This window comes from Coptis chinensis, chromosome 6 (assembly GCF_015680905.1).
Source record: "Coptis chinensis isolate HL-2020 chromosome 6, ASM1568090v1, whole genome shotgun sequence".
Taxonomy (NCBI): Eukaryota; Viridiplantae; Streptophyta; class Magnoliopsida; order Ranunculales; family Ranunculaceae; genus Coptis; species Coptis chinensis.
The window spans coordinates 19,217,091-19,233,766 of record NC_141461.1 but is presented as its reverse complement, the minus strand read 5'-3'; the positions used below and the strand labels follow the sequence as shown (position 1 = coordinate 19,233,766).

At 37.2% G+C, this 16,676-nt stretch overlaps 1 protein-coding gene and 1 pseudogene across 3 annotated transcripts; one reads left to right on the top strand and one right to left on the bottom strand.

The window, feature by feature from the left end:
* Nucleotides 1-886: 886 nt before the first annotated feature.
* Nucleotides 887-2,335, top strand: LOC147491957 (transcription factor MYB44 pseudogene; annotated as a pseudogene). The gene has a single exon (XR_015198393.1). The product of XR_015198393.1 is annotated as a transcription factor MYB44 pseudogene (transcript).
* Nucleotides 2,336-3,813: 1,478 nt separating this feature from the next.
* HMA1 (heavy metal atpase 1) lies at nucleotides 3,814-16,358 on the bottom strand. 2 transcript variants are annotated; one of them, XM_086565545.1, is made up of 13 exons: nucleotides 15,762-16,358; nucleotides 15,383-15,533; nucleotides 15,004-15,188; nucleotides 13,910-14,056; nucleotides 13,396-13,591; nucleotides 13,087-13,199; nucleotides 10,752-10,993; nucleotides 10,083-10,188; nucleotides 9,441-9,605; nucleotides 6,031-6,247; nucleotides 5,073-5,260; nucleotides 4,895-4,981; nucleotides 3,814-4,229 (listed from the first exon to the last, which is right to left on the bottom strand). In XM_086565545.1, exons 1-13 carry the CDS (start codon nucleotides 16,221-16,223, stop codon nucleotides 4,053-4,055), a joined length of 2,436 nt encoding a protein of 811 aa, XP_086421671.1. In that variant the 5' UTR covers nucleotides 16,224-16,358; the 3' UTR covers nucleotides 3,814-4,052. The 2 variants fall into 2 exon arrangements, with proteins under 2 accessions (XP_086421671.1, XP_086421672.1); XM_086565546.1 differs by lacking the exon at nucleotides 15,762-16,358 and having other exon boundaries at nucleotides 15,004-15,301; nucleotides 15,383-15,522.
* Between the last annotated feature and the right edge of the window lie 318 nt (nucleotides 16,359-16,676).

Genomic DNA, 16,676 nt, shown 5'->3' with positions numbered 1-16,676 from the left:
ATCAATCAATACACCCAACACCAGCAGCAATGCATTAGTTTTAGGTAGTAGGTACGACGTACACACAAGCAATTTCGAGTGACACGAATCGTTTCACAAGATCTTCACCTCCAAATATTCTATTTCCCTCCTCAAAACTTAGTTTATTATTTCGAAATCCCCCACGAAGTTACTTAGAAGGACGAAAAAAATGTTTTCCGTACCCGTAAACCGATAAAAGAAAGTCGGGTCGGTGATTGGCATGTGTCGGTGGTTGTAAGGCCGTTAGAAAAGCCGTTCAAATGGCAGGTTTACAGCCTGGACTGTGGACAGGTTGGCCGTAATGATCTTCTCACTGATTCGGGTTTGTCGTTTTGCCCAGCTCAGCAAGACCGTGCGACCGTTTTGCCTGATAAAGGAATGAAGAGAGAGAAAATGCTCTACAGCCTGGCTTTAGTCAAACTTGTTTAACTACACTCAATTTCTCCCGATATCACACGATATTGTAACAAAAATAGTTACCAAAAACAAACACAGTTAACAAAACCATTCTTGCAAGGTAATTCACTAGCCTCATTTTTAGTTCAGCTCAAAATTGTAACTATAGTTATATATAAAGTTATAAACAAACGATTTGTGATTCGGCTGAGCTAGAGCGCTTTTAGAATTCGAATTGCATCTCTTAAAAGAAGAAATTAGATATTCCAATTCTATTCACGTGATTAAGTTAATTACTGTATCAGTCAGTAAATAAGTAACTAATTAAGTTGGTTTAGTAGGGTCCGCGTAGAGTTACTATTTACTCTTTTGAAACGTACGCGACACGTGTACAACGACAGCTGTATACAGAAACTAAAGCGGTGAACCTATTATAACGCTTATAACAGGTAACTGCAACCGCTACATTCGGTCAAGTTCCAAAACCCTTTCCCTTTAAATACCATCACACTCTTCTCCCCATCTTTCTTGTTGTGAACTCGAAACCAATTTTTTTTTTTCACTTCTTCGTGCCCCAGGAAAAAAACCCCATGGGTTCATTGAGAAGAGATTCAGATAAGATAAAAGGACCATGGAGTCCAGAAGAAGATGAATCATTAACAAAACTAGTAGAAAAACATGGAGCGAGAAACTGGTCAGTGATAAGTAAATCAATACCAGGTAGATCTGGTAAATCATGTAGACTTAGATGGTGTAATCAGTTATCACCACAAGTTGAACACAGAGCTTTTACATCCGAAGAAGACGAGACCATTATGCGAGCTCATTCAAAATTTGGTAACAAATGGGCAACAATAGCAAGGCTTTTATCTGGTAGAACAGATAACGCTATAAAGAATCATTGGAATTCAACTTTGAAGAGAAAATGTTGTTCTATGATTGAGGATGGGAATAGTAATGATGGGTTTGGTGGTTTTGAACAAGATCGTAGAAGACAACCTTCTTTGAAAAGATCTGCTAGTGCCGGTGCTTCGATACCAGGTTACGGTGGGGGTGTTTATTTTAGTCCTGGTAGTCCATGTGGATCTGATGTTAGTGATTCTAGTCATTCTAGTTTTCAAGGTGTTGGTTCTCATGTTTTTAGGCCTGTTGCTCGAAGCGGGGCGATTTTACCACCTCATCATCCGATTGAAACTTCACCTAAACCAGTAGTGCCTTTTGCTAAGCCGATTGATCCCCCGACTTCGCTTTCTTTATCGTTACCTGGAATCGCTGCGATGGAGTCTTCTTCTGTTAGGCATAAGCATACTCAGAGTTTGCCTACAGCACTGCTGCCACCAAATTTTCCGTTTCATCAGTTTCCTGTTTCGACTAATCAGTCTAATCAGCAGCAGGATCAGTATACGGCTTTTCTTAGACAGAAGAAAGAAGAAGAAGAAGAAGAAGAGAAGATTCGAAAAGAGGAGCACCAGAAGAAGGAAGAATCTGAGAAGAGTTTTTCATTTAGTCAGGAGTTTTTATCTGTGATGCAAGAAATGATTAAGAAGGAAGTGAGGAATTATATGAGTGGTTTAGAACAACAGAATGGTGGGTTTTGTGCACAAGCTGATGGGGGTATTAGAAATGCTGCTGTGAAAAGAATTGGTGTTGGTAAGATTGAGTAAAAAAAAAGTTTGTTGGGGGGCGGGGTGTTAGAGAGAGAAGAAAAAAAAAACAATCTTAGTTTTGGTTCTTCATTGGGGGTTGAGACTTTTGTGTACAGGAAGAGATGTTTGGGGAAAAAGGAGAGTTTTTGGTGCAGAGATTTGGACTAGAATTGAAATCATCCCAAAAAAACAATGAACTTTCTCCTTGTTTTAGAAATTTTAGATATCAGGAAAGAAAGGAAAAAATGAAAGAAATCTTTTATTTAATTGCATTCTAGGAGTAATAGTATTAATGCTTTGCATTGCCACCTGAGTCCTGAAGCTGAATCATTCATTTTTGAGACATTTTATGATCTGAATGTTTTTCTAAACGTTTTAGAAGTTGGGAGTTGGGACTGAAAGTTGGGGATGGGATAAAAACAAAATCATACAGTTTCATTCTGCTGTCAAACTTTTTTGCAGTTTTAACGTCATTGGGATTTGTGTTGCAAAGTCAGTGTTTTGGTTTAACAGACTAAACAGTTAATTGTGCTGCGGTGGTTTGTTAGTAGGAGTAACTTCTTGATGGGAACCTTTAACTGTTGCTATTAGGCTGAGACACTGAGTAGGCTATAAAACTGTTTCTATTAGCCATTTGATGATGGATGAGGACAAAAGCTTAAGAATAGTAAACATTTGGAAGCCATGGGAGACTAAGATTGATGCTAAAATATTGGAATTATGAAGGAGTAGTTCTGAGCAAAAAACGTTTGAAGACTAATTTCAGGTCATATAATAAATAAATGGTATTTTATATGAAAAACTGTAGTATTATCCATTGAGAAGTTTGAGAGCAAACAAACTTCGAATCCTAACAAGTTTGTCCCATCATCCCTCTTCCTCTTTCACTGTTTAGTCTTAAGTCTTAACTAAGTCTTAACTGATGATAATATGATATATCTGAATATCTGTTCGATAACTAATTTGTTGAATAGATAGAGAAAGGGCGACCAAATCATCCCTCTTCCTCTTTCACTGTTTAGTCTTAAGTCTTAACTAAGTCTTAACTGATGATAATATGATATATCTGAATATCTGTTCGATAACTAATTTGTTGAATAGATAGAGAAAGGGCGACCAAGTCATGCCACGTTTGAAGTTTCTTCTCGATTTAATTGTACCAACTGCCAAATTTTCCTGTTGGAGTAACTGACTCTGAAAGAGATTTTTATGCATATAAGAGGTCACATTCAGTGTAACTGGCACAATACATCACGCCTTCTTTCTTCATTTTCAGAGAGTACTCATCATGTCTAGACGTTAGCTGGCAGTTCACATCACACAGACTTTGAGGACATCTCAGATTTCAGTATCATGCAGTTTGCAGTTGAATCATAAAAGACTCGCTCCCATATGAGGGTATACGGATATAACTAAATAGCTAACTACTTGGCTACAAGGGCCTCGTTAGTATGTACTCAGTAGTCAGTAAGTACTACCTTCAATTCTTGATACAAGCTTTGGGCATTACTCTTTTCAAGCTAGGGCCTAGGATGAACCGTAAATTAGGTGGCGATGGCTCCTTTATACTCGCAACCCCATTAGACTCTAATAACTAACATATCTTAGAAGAACACTCCTGGTAGGAGACTAGGAGGCCAATCACTGATAAGTGATAACAAACCACCAATATGAGCCAAGTACTAACCGACACAAGATGTTTAGTATCTAGGGAAACAAGAAACGTGAAAGAAAAAAGAAACGTTGCGAGTAGTAATAAGATATTAAGACTTTATTTTCGGAGTGGAAACAACCACTTTAGTAGGTATAATTAACAAATAGCGAATACAATGAACTGGGAAATATACAGACACTGGTTAGATAGATACATTTTCAGACTTTTGGACCTTTCCCACCCTACTTTGTTACACACTTTCAGTGTTCAAGAATAAAATACCAACTCATCAAATATAAAGCATATCGCAAATGGAAAAGACCGAATTCAAGTTACTAGGATGCAGTCTGGATGGTGCTTGAGGTTGGAGGTCTCTTTAAAAACATAGCTAAACAAGACTTCAATTGATCCAGCATACGTTGCAGATCCTGTCTCCAGGACCAAGTCGGGTTATTAAGGGCACGAATTGAATTTAGACAAACCAGAAGGGTGCCTCCTTCATGGAGAAGAACCTACAAAAATCAAATGATGAAATTAAAATTTCCCAGGGCGAGTAGGAGAGAACAACCAGAAAGGAAATGCATGAAAAACAAAATGCCCAACTTCAATGAAATATTTAGGAGGTTCCTAGACCAAACAGGTTCTAAGCAGTATTTTAATCATCTCAAGTCACCTATTCTCTTGCTTGGAGCTGCCAATGGCGTGTATTTGTAGAGCTGTGGGCTTTCATTGCTCAATGCTTCAATGGATCTACTCTTGGAGCTAAACAGATTGATTTTGATTCTTAAGAAGATCAAAGCAGTTGCTATTACTCTAAAGAGCAGTTCAATGCATCATATATAGATATATTCCTTGATGCTTCTGGAGCATAATGGATATAAGTATATAACCATGATGAACTATTTCAATCTTTCAACTACTGAACATACCAGCAGGTTTATGAGAGACAGTCCTGCAAGGTTCACGCCTCCTCTTTTTTTGTTTTACAAGGATTATGATGTGAGCACAAAAATCTATCATGAGGGTGTGTGGCGTGGAAAGGTTAATCCTAGAAAATGGAATATTAACGATCGTAGAGTGTAGGCTCTCATGGAAACTACCATGATGACGAGGCCTTTCATTATTATTATTATTGTTGTTGTTGTTGTAAACAAAACATAGTTCGGGATGAGCATACCGTCAACCAAAGGGGAAGAAAACCCAAGACAGACGGAAGAGAAGCAAAAGCAATGCATGAAAGTGCCAAGACCACGCTTTGCTTGACCTGCAAGTACAATCACGTCTTAATTGGTGACACAACTAGAGATAAAATTTTCGATTAAAAAGAAAAACAAAAAACAGAGACAAGTATATACCAGAGATGTAGTTTGGCGGGCTTTAGCAATACAGAATGGCACACCAGAAATATTGTCCTGCAACAATAGTACATCTGCTACTGCTATAGCAGTCGCACTAGCACGTTGAGCAAGCACAATTCCCACAGTAGCAGCAGCAAGGGCTGGTGCATCATTAATACCATCACCTACCATTATCAAGCCTCCTCCTGTGAAAAAGTTCCAGAACAGGTTTAGCTGAGTTAACACATACATCGGCGAGAATGTTAACCGGGAAAGAGTTCTTCTACAGGAGTATCCTGATGAATCTATATAGCAATTAGCAAACCAGGACAACTTTCAGATAAAAAAATCAAGCAAGTTATGTTGACATAGTTCACGGGTAGGAATGCATCAAATTACACATCAAGAAACGCTGATTTTTCGTGAGGATGATCTCCATGTCATCTTCACAAAAATTAGCGAGTAATTCATTATAAGTTAATGTTACATTCTAAAAACCAAAATGTACAAAGAGATGTAAATATAGTCATTCCTCAGTCAAGGAATAGTTGAAGCGACCAACACATGTGATAGGTATTATATGGAAAATGCACAATCTTGGTAAAACATTCATTTGTTTAAAATCTTGTTAAGATTGAACAATCCAGAAGATGTAGTGATGTTGAGATATACTTTCATAGAGGAAAATCACGCTTGAATCTCTATGTGACTTTGTTGATGTGGTGTAGACAAAGAACTAACATTGTTCCTAGTCTAGGACTCCAATTCTACCACACTGAAACGTATTGAGGGAATATATAGTTGGGGACACAGGGAAGTTGTACTTAAGTGGTCATATAACAATGCAGTAACTAAAGATATGCACAAATACAACTCCACAAATTCCGTCATACATCAATCAAAATGAATCCATAACAAAAAGGCCCAGGCCCCTGAATCTAATGGCTTAGTTTTAACAGAAGATAGACAGTCTCACCCGAATCTCTAGAAATATTTTTCACTTGATTGAGTTTATCCTCTGGCTTTAGACTGCAATATACTTCCTTGATGCCCACAGCATTTCCAACTCTCCATGCACTTGACTCATGGTCCCCAGTTAACATCATCACACGAAGCTTTGCTTGATTTTTCAAAGCAGCTATGACATCTGTAACACCAGGCCTGGGTTTATCCTCAAAGTGAAATAGTGTTACCTGCACAAAGACTAGTAAGGATTTGGCATTCAGTACGACTAAAAGAACATTTTCCGATGAGAGAATCAAATAGGAAAGACAAACAATTACTGAAATAGAAAAGGTAAAATAAATAATCATAACACAAAATTTATAATATGCATTGCCAAAATATATCACTAACTGGATTCAAAGAGATTCTGGATACTACTCCCTAGCACTTTCGAGGTTAAAACAACTGGAAATCCCACGATTGAGCAGGAACTACTGAGATATGTGACTGCTAAATTTTGAAATAAGCTAACAAAGTGGAAACTTGTAAAAGAATTTTATAAAAAATATAAACCTTCGGAAAAAATTTATACATGTCATCACAAAATTTCTGATATTGCCTATTTCCACCACGTTGTCGATTTTCTTTGCTTTTTTCACAAGTCAAATACGTCCGCATTGTTGAAACACTTAGTATTTATTTATATACAAAGTCAAAAATTTCCATATTTAAGAAAATATGTGAACTGGGTAAACGGTTTGTCGAATGGTCTAAAAATTTTGTCAACATAATCTCCATAGCAATGATTTTACTATTGGCTAATAAAGACATTGTGATGTCAGAAATTATTATACATGTTGTTCCAATAGTCATGAGTAGCACACAAGTCCGAAATTCCATAAGATCCCATGATCCAAACCCACATGTAAATTTGTGAGAAGTGAAAGCCTATACTTCACATTCCCATTGAGTTCTATAAGAGGTGTTGGGAGACCATTTGTGTTGATTTCATGAGTATGGCCGAGGACTTTTTTGACACTGGATTCTTAGCGCACCATCTAAATAACACTTTCATTGCGTTAATTCCCAAATTGAATGATGCCAGACGATATAAGTGATTTAAGGCCTATAAGTCTGGTTGGGAGTGCCTACAAGATTATTTCCAAGTCTATGGCCCTAAGGCTTAAGAAGGTTCTGCACAATGTGATATCTCAAGAGCAAGGAGCGTTATTCATGATAGGCAAATTCTAGACGGTATCCTTATTGCGAACGAGGCCATTGATGATAGACGGAGAAATGATAGCTTTGGAGTCGTGTGTAAAACAGATTTAACCAAAGCTTATGACCATGTTAACTTGAAGTTTTTGGATTATATTTTGAGTAGGATGGGTTTTGAAGTGAAGTGGAGAAAATGGGTTAGGAAATGTATCTCTACAGTGTCTTTTTTTGTACTTGTTAATGGTTCCCCAGCTGACTTTTTTAAGAGTTATAAAGGAATCAGGCAGGGAGATCCGATTTCCCCTCTTCTTTTTATCTTGGTTGTGGAAGTTTTAGGTAGGATGATTTCTAGAGTGAATTCCTTGGGGGTTTTGGATGGCTTTCGTGTTGGGCATGACAAGGTTCGCATCTCTCACCTCCAGTTTGCTGATAATACTTTAGTTTTCTTGGGACCTCAGGTGGATTAAGTTAGATGGTTGAGAGGCATCATCCTTTGTTGTTTTGAGGTTGTGTCAGGGTTGCAGGTGAACTTGTCTAAGAGTAAGATTTATGGTGTAGACAACGTTTCTGTTCTAGGTGTTTTAGCTACGGTTTTAGGGTGTCAAGCTGATTCCTTCCATTGTACTTACTTCAACCGCCACTAGTTTAAATTCATTTGGGACCCGGTCATTGAAAAAGTTCAAAAGAAATTGGCAAGTTGGAAGTGTAGATATTTATCAAAAGAGGGGTGGTTAATCCTCATTAAAAGCACCCTGGCTAGTCTTCCTGTCTATTTTATATCTATTTTCGTCATTCCCAAGAGTGTTGCGAACAGGATTGAAGAAATTATGAGGAACTTTTTTTGGGATGATTTGGACGAGCAACATCACTATCACTTGGTTAGGTGGGAGTTGTGTTGTTTGGCTAAAAAGGACGGGGGTTTAGGTCTTTGAGACATGAGTAGTTTTAATCAAGCTTTGTTGGGTAAGTGGTTATGGCGGTTTGGAGAAGAACGTTAGAGTTTGTGAAGAAGAGTGATTGTGTCCCGCTTCGAGAAAACTCATTTTGGATGGGATAGTAGTTCGGTTCGTATCTCTTATGGTTGTGGGGTTTGGAGAGGAATCCTTAATGCTTTTCCTATGTTTCTAAAAGGTGTCCGATATAAGCTAGGACTTGGTGACAAGATTCTTTTTTGGGAGGATAGTTGGTCAGAGGGAGGTTCACTTGCCAACAGTTATCCCTTGTTGTTTGGCCTGTCTAGCTTCAAAGGTAAACCGGTTACAGATTGCATGGTTAGAACTGAGGTTGGTATATTGTGGAATCTAGGTCTTCGCAAAGCTCTAAATGACTGGGAGATCGATGTGTTAGCTTCCCTTATGGCTACACTTGATGTGCTACCTTCTGTGAAGCAAAACTGTGATAAGAGAGTGTGGTACCCGAGCAAGAAAGAAATTTTCTCTGTTAAGTCTTTTTATTTCAGCATTCCTACTTGGTCAAATTCTCATAATCGTTGTGCTCCTATTCCCTCTTTTCCTAGTCTAGTCATATGGGGAACTAAAGTCCCCACCAAGATTTTTTTCTTTGCTTGGACAGTGCGTATTCTTACCATTTATAATCTTCAGAAGCGTAAAACAATTATTGTTAACTATTGTTAATTGTGTAGGAAAGATGGTGAATCTATAAATCATGTTTTGTTAGGGTGTCCTTTTTCTTAGAACATTTGCTTTTCTTTCCATTTAAAGTCTTATTTTTATTGGGTGAGTCTTGGGCGAGTGGTGGATTTGTTGAAAGGTTGGGGTCATGGTCCTTTTACCTCATTAGGCAAATGTCTTTGGAGCTTGTTATCATTTACTATTTTGTGGGGTATTTGGATTGAGCAAAATCGTCGACACTTTGAAGGTGTTTCCGCATCTAAACAAAAGCTTATCATATCTATTAAGGCTTTATTATTTCAGTGGTCTCAGATTTTTAAAGAGTTTAGGAATATCCCTTTTGAGTATTTTGTACTGAGGTGGGATAGGCTTTTGTATTTCGAAGTAGAATAATTTGTAGTTCTTCGGTTAGCCTCCTGTGGCTATGTTTTTAATTTTATTTTGTTTCTTTGTAATAGTAGGCTCTCTCGGCCTACTTTATTTTCTTTTCACTTTTAATGAGGTTTCAACTTTACCGAGCAAAAAAAAAAAAAAAATTAGTTATGAAACGTGCACTAAAATGTGTTAGTAAATAAAGAAAGCAACATTCCACCTTTTTATTGACAGAAAGAGCTGCATGAACAAAGTTGCTACCATGAGAAGATGTGCTCACGGCTTGTTTAATCTTCTTCGACTCATCCTCAGAGTTACAAAGAGAGGCAATATACTCAATTGATCCAAGTGATGCCCTCAACTGTTCACCACTTCCAGTTCCTGACTATAATAATATAATGAATGGAGTTTCATGTTATTATTATACAAAATTAAAGAAAGTTAGTGCAGATAAGACAATGAATTTGAGTAGACAAACATAGTAATAGGTGCGCATATTTTCAACATAAACCCCAGGAGGCAGGGCTTTGGACCCATAAACAGCTCCTCCCCCCACCCACCCACCCTCTCCTCCCTTCTAGGTTCAGTTACATAGATCTATCCCCATCCCTGATGTTTTACATAGTATACTGATACTTAAGCTTCTAGGCGTATGAATGGAAACAAGGGTTTCTCTCATCATCAGATTAATGATGATAATGAACTTGCCTGAAACGTTTATGATCATGGGACAAATCATACACCAAAACATAAAAAAACATATCAAATTTTTAATGGGTAAAAAAGAAGAAGAAGCATTTAACATATGGATGAAGATAAAAAAACAGGAAAATGCCAGTCATTAGGGATGCGGATACATTACCTCAATGCCACTCAATGTCGCTAAAAGACCTCTACCAGGTAAACTCTCAAAACTTTCAACTGAGACGGAAGGAAGATCTTTCCCTATACTGTGGTCTACAACAGCTCTGTAAGAAAAAAAATACTGTAATAAAGTTTCAGAATAGAAACCAGATTCAAAAGTAGTCCAGACCGAGAAAACACAAAAGGGGACATAAGTGACTGAATGGGACATTGGTATGTGTATTCGTGAATTCATTTCTTTGCGAATGTAATTCATACAATTCGGAACACGGTATGGATGGTTATTGCAAAAGGTGACTTTTAAGTTCTTCAAATTCATGAGAAATCCAGAAGAATGAAGAATAGCAATTTCGAACTATATACATAGGACATGAATTTACTCAAAAAAGGGAGAAAAATCTAGTAAGCAAACAATGTTAGATCAATTCTTATGACAAAACGATCAACAGATGAGCAGTTTCCTTTCCTTTTGTAGCAGTATATATCGTCACGATATATAGAACACTGAAAAAACCAATATATATATATGCTAATGCCAAGGGTTGTACGGTAAAATGATCGAAAATACTAGCAAACAAAAAAATGGGAAGGAGAGGCAAGAGTCACTTAAATCACTTCAAGAAGCATTAAGAAGATAGGGGATGCATATACACTATTTATCTATTACCTTCCAATTGGGTGAGTAGTCCCTTTTTCCATGGCAGCAGCTACAGCAAGAGCTTCCTTTTCACAACTGGGAATACAACAGGAAGATACTTTTGTGTTATCAAACCCTACTTGATGTCCGTGAATTGGCTCAATTGCTTTGCACATAAGCTCCCCAGTTGTCAATGTCCCAGTTTTATCAAATGCAATAGTATGACAAGATGCTAGAGCATCTAATACATGGCCACCCTTCAGCAATATTCCCTGAAAAGACAAAGGAAGGATTGTCATGGGCGACTTATGGATGAAGACGAAGTATAATCCGTCCTCTCACTTATTCTAGTTCTAGTTTGAGTGTTTGAGTTCATATTAAGGATCCTGTGAAGTATAATGAATGAATCTCTTTATGTGCTGGCTTCCGTATTCTTAGAACAATAGTCCAAATTCAGGTCCTTCAGCATTTTCCAGTATTTACGTTTGAAAATTTAAGCGGCTGGCGGAACATCTTCCTAGAACTACTTTTGGGTCCCATGGAAGGAAATGAATAGAAGAGATATTTGAGCATGAAGCAAGGCAAATCCAGAAGGTCATACTTGATGTCATAAGGTCTAGTTTGATTGGGCTATGGGGAATTCAGTATTTATGCAGCTAAAATTCCAAATTGTGTGAAATCCGGATGCCTTAGCATGGGAAAACCGATGTATTGTGACCTTGGTGGTTAGGGAATTTTGCTTTGGTTAGTGCCTTGCTAAAGAATCATGAGACCAGAAAAAAGCCTGTATGCTCTCCTCTTTGGGGATTGTCTGTTTACAGCGATGAGATTATATTTTACCGGAAAAAGCGCGACTATAAATCACCAATTGGTAGGATATAGTCACTATCTAAGAAGCCAGAAAGAAGTCTCATGCCATTCATTTCTCACTTCCTTGGCTCTGAAGCATATGGCTTGCATGAATAAATCATTATACAGATATTAGTTTCTTTTTTCTTTTTTATATCTTTATATTCAATCGATAAGATATCATTGTATTCTATCAATAAGAACAAGCTCCATTCAACAAGAATTAAGTAGTGGGACAAAGCAACATCTCATAGATATCATAAAAGTAAAATTAGAAACAACATTTCATAGAAGATCTCCCCAAATGCGGAGGGGGGCACAACCTTTTTAGGAAGTTTATATTTTGTAAACCCTGTTATTTTCTTATATATACTAGAGATACAAGGCCTAAACTAACTAAGGTCCTATCCTCTTTTTCTCTCCAAAACTTCTTCACCATTAACAATAATAAAATTTTACTTGGTATCGGAGCTCCAAGTTAATAAGTAATCTTTTCCTCTTCTTCTTCTTTCCCTTTCCTAAATCTACAATTTTTCTGGTTTGATTGGAGTTTAGGAATACCTAAATTTCGTTTTATTCTTAAACTCTAGATGTTGTTATTGGGGTTTGTTGATATGATTTGAAGGTTTGGCTTGAGATTGGATATCCTTTTTTTTTTCCTTGTTGCTAGTGCGAGTTAATTTCGTGTTCTCAGATTTGTGGTGGATTTCGATATTTCTTTGTTGAAGTCCTTTGATAAGGTTGATTCTTCATTATCTCGGCCAAACCTTGATTATTCACACTGATATCTCCTTATTGGATTGGCTATTGGTTATCTTCGTATGTTGTGATAGGGATAAAGTTGAAGATAATAGTTCTAGTTGCTAGTGGTGGCTCCACAACCCCCTCGGTATTTTCATGATGATGCGGGTAAGCAGATTACTTCTATTGAGTTACATGGTAAAAATTATTTGGCGTAGTCACAAATTGTTAGGGTTTCATTTGTGCTAAGATGAAACTCAAATATTTAACTGATGAATCTATTCCCAATGCTGAATCTACATGATGGAACTCAAATATGTTGAATCTACCTGAGGGAGATGTCCCATATTGTGTCTTTTGTGGTGTGCAGATGGTCCATTGGGGGGTTCAGGGGCAGCACCCCGACCCTAATATTTTCTTATTATATATAGAGAGAAAGATACAAGGCCGAAACTGACTAAGGCCATATCCTCTTTTTCTCTCCAACAAATTCTTACCATTAACAATAATAAAATTTTACTGAAACCAAAACATCAGATAATAAACATTCAAGATTCTTATACTTCAAAATTCGAACAAATTCAAACGACTTGTCATGAGTTCTCATGACCACAAAAAGGTTTGGTTCAACCTCAAAACAAAAAAGAGCAAATAATCTGTAAATACCATCTTAGGCTAAACAACAATCTTTCTTAAAAGCAAAAGGATGTATTTCCAGTCAGGCAGAGTCAAACAGCGAGAAAATGCTTAAGAATACTACTTAAATGAATTATACCTTACTAGCACAGGCACTGATAGCAGTAGCGTATGCCAGAGGAGCCACAGCCAACGCACATGGTGATGCTGCCACCATAAGCCCCAATGCCCTGTAAACCGATCCTCTGCAAGCTACAATTCACCATTAAAAGATATTAAAAGGTCCTCCAACAAATCTACATAAAACAGTAGATATGCATCTAATTCGTGTAATTGAGTCAAAAGTGAAGAAGAATTCACTGTTCAAATAGTAAATTATATTTGACAACATAAAATGATAGATCTAAGGATTACAACAAAAGAAAACTGCTTAATTCCTAAAGAGTACCTGAGGTACCAATGAAGGGCCACTTGAAAAGAAATGGACCAAAAAGCGCAACTGCAAGAGAAAGAACTATCACAACCTTGCTGTATTGTTCACCAAATTCATCTAACCACCTTTGTAGTTTTGGCTTATTTAGGTGAGCTTCTTCTGTCAACTGCACAATCTTGCTCAGTGTTGAATTCTTCCATGTCCTTGTTGCCTGAAAAATCCAAACTTCATAAAATGACAAAAGTAGACTTATATGGTTTCCGGATGATGTGATCTTAAATTTAGACGTTATACCTGCTTAAGCCAAAGCTAGATAGTGTTTTCTTTTGCTCTTTTATTTAGCTTCTACCACTCAAGGTCTATCTTAACCTTTGTTTTTACATGAACTTCTACTGAGAACAGTGGACATAGATAAGAATGGAAATGGACTTGGCACGGCACCAGAAATAAAGTTTCGTTTAAAACTGGAACATATAAATGTTCATTGCTCTCTTAACTTCTTAAGAATTATAGCAGTGAGAAAACACACCTTGACTATCATCATACCATCCAAGTTCCTTGCGCCACCTGGAAGCCTATCCCCAACTTTCGTTTCTAATGGTTTGGCTTCCCCAGTTAAGTGCTCAATGGTAATTGTTGATCTCCCTTGACACACTTCGCCATCCACTGGCACTGACTGGACACAAATTCACAATACCAGCTAATGTCATGATAATACAATTTGAACACATTAACAAGGCAGTTTTCAATGACATACAAAGACGCTTCATCTTAGATCAATTGGTTGCAATACAAACAAACAGATCAGTTTTAGGACAGCAAAAATCATATTGTTAATTGAGAAAAGGAGGTGCTAATATAGACCCCATAGGACTACTAGCTCTCATCATGCAGGATTTTAAGTCCGGTCAGACAACTATTTAGATATAATCCCCATAAGTCAGTCAGGAAATTTGGCAGGTTGCTTATCAAAGAGCTAAAATAACCTGTCTGCATGGAAAGTGCAGAGGCAGGAGTTGAGAGGATGGAACTTGCAACCCAGATCACATAAAAATTAAATTTAAATAAAAAAAAATAGAAAAAGAAAGAAAAAAGAGAAAGAAGAAGGAAAACATAAGCCTGCTTTACAAATGAGGCACATCAGTTTTGTCTGCTTCAGAATGATAATTGGAAGCATCAGATTCATTTTTTTTTTTTTTGTTTCATATGGGATCATCTATACAAATATCATGACACTATGTTCAAATATATATATACCAAGCGGTTTTACAAGAAGCTGAAACATATCCACACGCATCTCATGACATACCCATGTCATGTCATGTTGAACATAGTGCATCGCAGCATTTGAAGGGTTTGGACGTAGCTACAGTGCTACACATACACATGACACAATAGAAAGAGTACTTAACGGAGAACACGTGCCGCTAAACCTTTAAAGGAATGCTCTCTATCTATTTACACAGGTCTAGAAATAGTAGAAAACAGTCCAATATCTCAGAAAGAAATGTAACCAGAGGAGTACTTAATATACTCTTATTTGCAAAACCTCGTAGAATTGGTCATAGTGACTTACATATTTATAAATAAAAGGTGAAATACTTATGTGCACAGAGTACAAACCTCACCAGCTCTGACCAAGATGTAAGAACCCATGTCTATGTCATGGACAGGCACTTTATCATACACCAAATCTGAGAAATGAGGTGATTCATCACTGTTCACTTTCAATACAAGAGCAAAATCAGGATAGTTCTCCTTCAACTCCTTAACATCAACCATTGCACGGCTTGTAAAATACTCTTCAGCTGCAACCAGAATAATCCTAAGTAAAACTTTAAAGCCCATTCAAAAAAGAGAGGGACACAGTTGTAAATGTCCAATACAGGTAGTGACTAGTGAGTCTCAGACATGGTGAGCCCTGTTAATACGAAACACAAATTCTACTCAAGTGGCAAGCATCGGATATTTTTGTCAAATATACTAAGCTAAAGGCATTTACCGATATGGGCGAGATTAAACATAGCAAGAAGTAAGCCTCCTTCCAAAGCGTTCCCCATGAATACTGAAGCAAAGGCCGCAAGAGCCATGAGAACATGAATGTTAACTTTTCCAGCAGCAATATCGACAACAGCATCAAGTGCTGCTGAAACCTAACACGTGGTCAAACGGATATATTTGAGTACTAACATTCCTTCATAAGCACATGAAAATCCAACATTATTACAACTTATACTTAGTCTATTGACATATTATCACTAAAAAAGACAACATATAATCAGTCATAATCCTTCGACATGAGATAAAATCCAATACAATTGCTAATGAATAACAAAATTTTAAACTACAAGTTAAGTATAATAAAGTGAAAAGAAACATACCCCAACAAGAGGAAAAGCAATGGCAATGAAGAAATTCTGAATAGGCTTCACGACAGCTTGCTTAGCAATCAAATAAGGAGAAACAGCTGCAGCAAGAAGTAAAGCAGTAGAACAACAACACAAGTGCAAATGCTCCCTTAAAAAATTGGACAGGTCAAACCATCCAGTCGACTTTGCAAAACTCAATATTGCTTCTTGAGATGTATTCAACTTCCCCCCACCACCTTCTCCATGTCCATGGTGATGATGGGCATGATGATGGTCATGAGTTGCAGAGCATTGAAATGAGTTGTGCTGAAGATGGGCAATGGGTTTTGAGGAAAGTAATGGAGAAAAAGAGATGGGTTTGAAAGAAAGAATGATTCTTTTTGGTTTTTGAGGTGAAAGAAATGTTCTTTTTCTTCTTTTTGAAGAAGAACAAGTAAGGAGTCTGTTTCCGAAACTGAAAAAACTTGCTTCCATTGTGAGAGAGTGTTCAAATGTTGGATTTCACGGCATTTTGAGAGAAAGTTAATCGGAGAAGTGAAGTTTCACACTTGTCTGACAATGGAAATCTGTAAAATAATAGGAGTAGGCTACTGAAGTCGTGTGTTGTATTGCTTGTTCGTTTTTTAATATATCTAAAATACTTTAAAGAACGCGACTGTTAGCTACAGTCCCGCAACAGTAGTTTATTAATTTTTTATGTAACTCTTGGTTACTTCGTCATTTGTTATTTGCCCCTCTATTTTTTATTTATTTACCTAATTTACCCCTATCTAAAAGAGAGAAAAGTTGTTGGGGGCTTTTGATGGACACGTGGAAGAGAGAGAAATGGTAGGATGAGAGGAGATATAAAAACGTGCATAGCACGTGCACCATTCTAGTATATTTTTAAGAGGATGGTGTTTTGTGATCCACACTATGTGCCACATT

Bases quoted from the DNA above. Each gene is read 5' to 3' on its own strand.
- HMA1 (XM_086565545.1), bottom strand. From the start codon at position 16,223: ATGGAAGCAAGTTTTTTCAGTTTCGGAAACAGACTCCTTACTTGTTCT. The intron at 15,534-15,761 runs GTATGTTTCTTT...ACCACGTGTTAG, and splicing joins TTGCTTTTCCTCTTGTTGGG to GTTTCAGCAGCACTTGATGC. The intron at 14,057-15,003 runs GTTTGTACTCTG...ATTTGTGTCCAG, and splicing joins TCTTGGTCAGAGCTGGTGAG to TCAGTGCCAGTGGATGGCGA.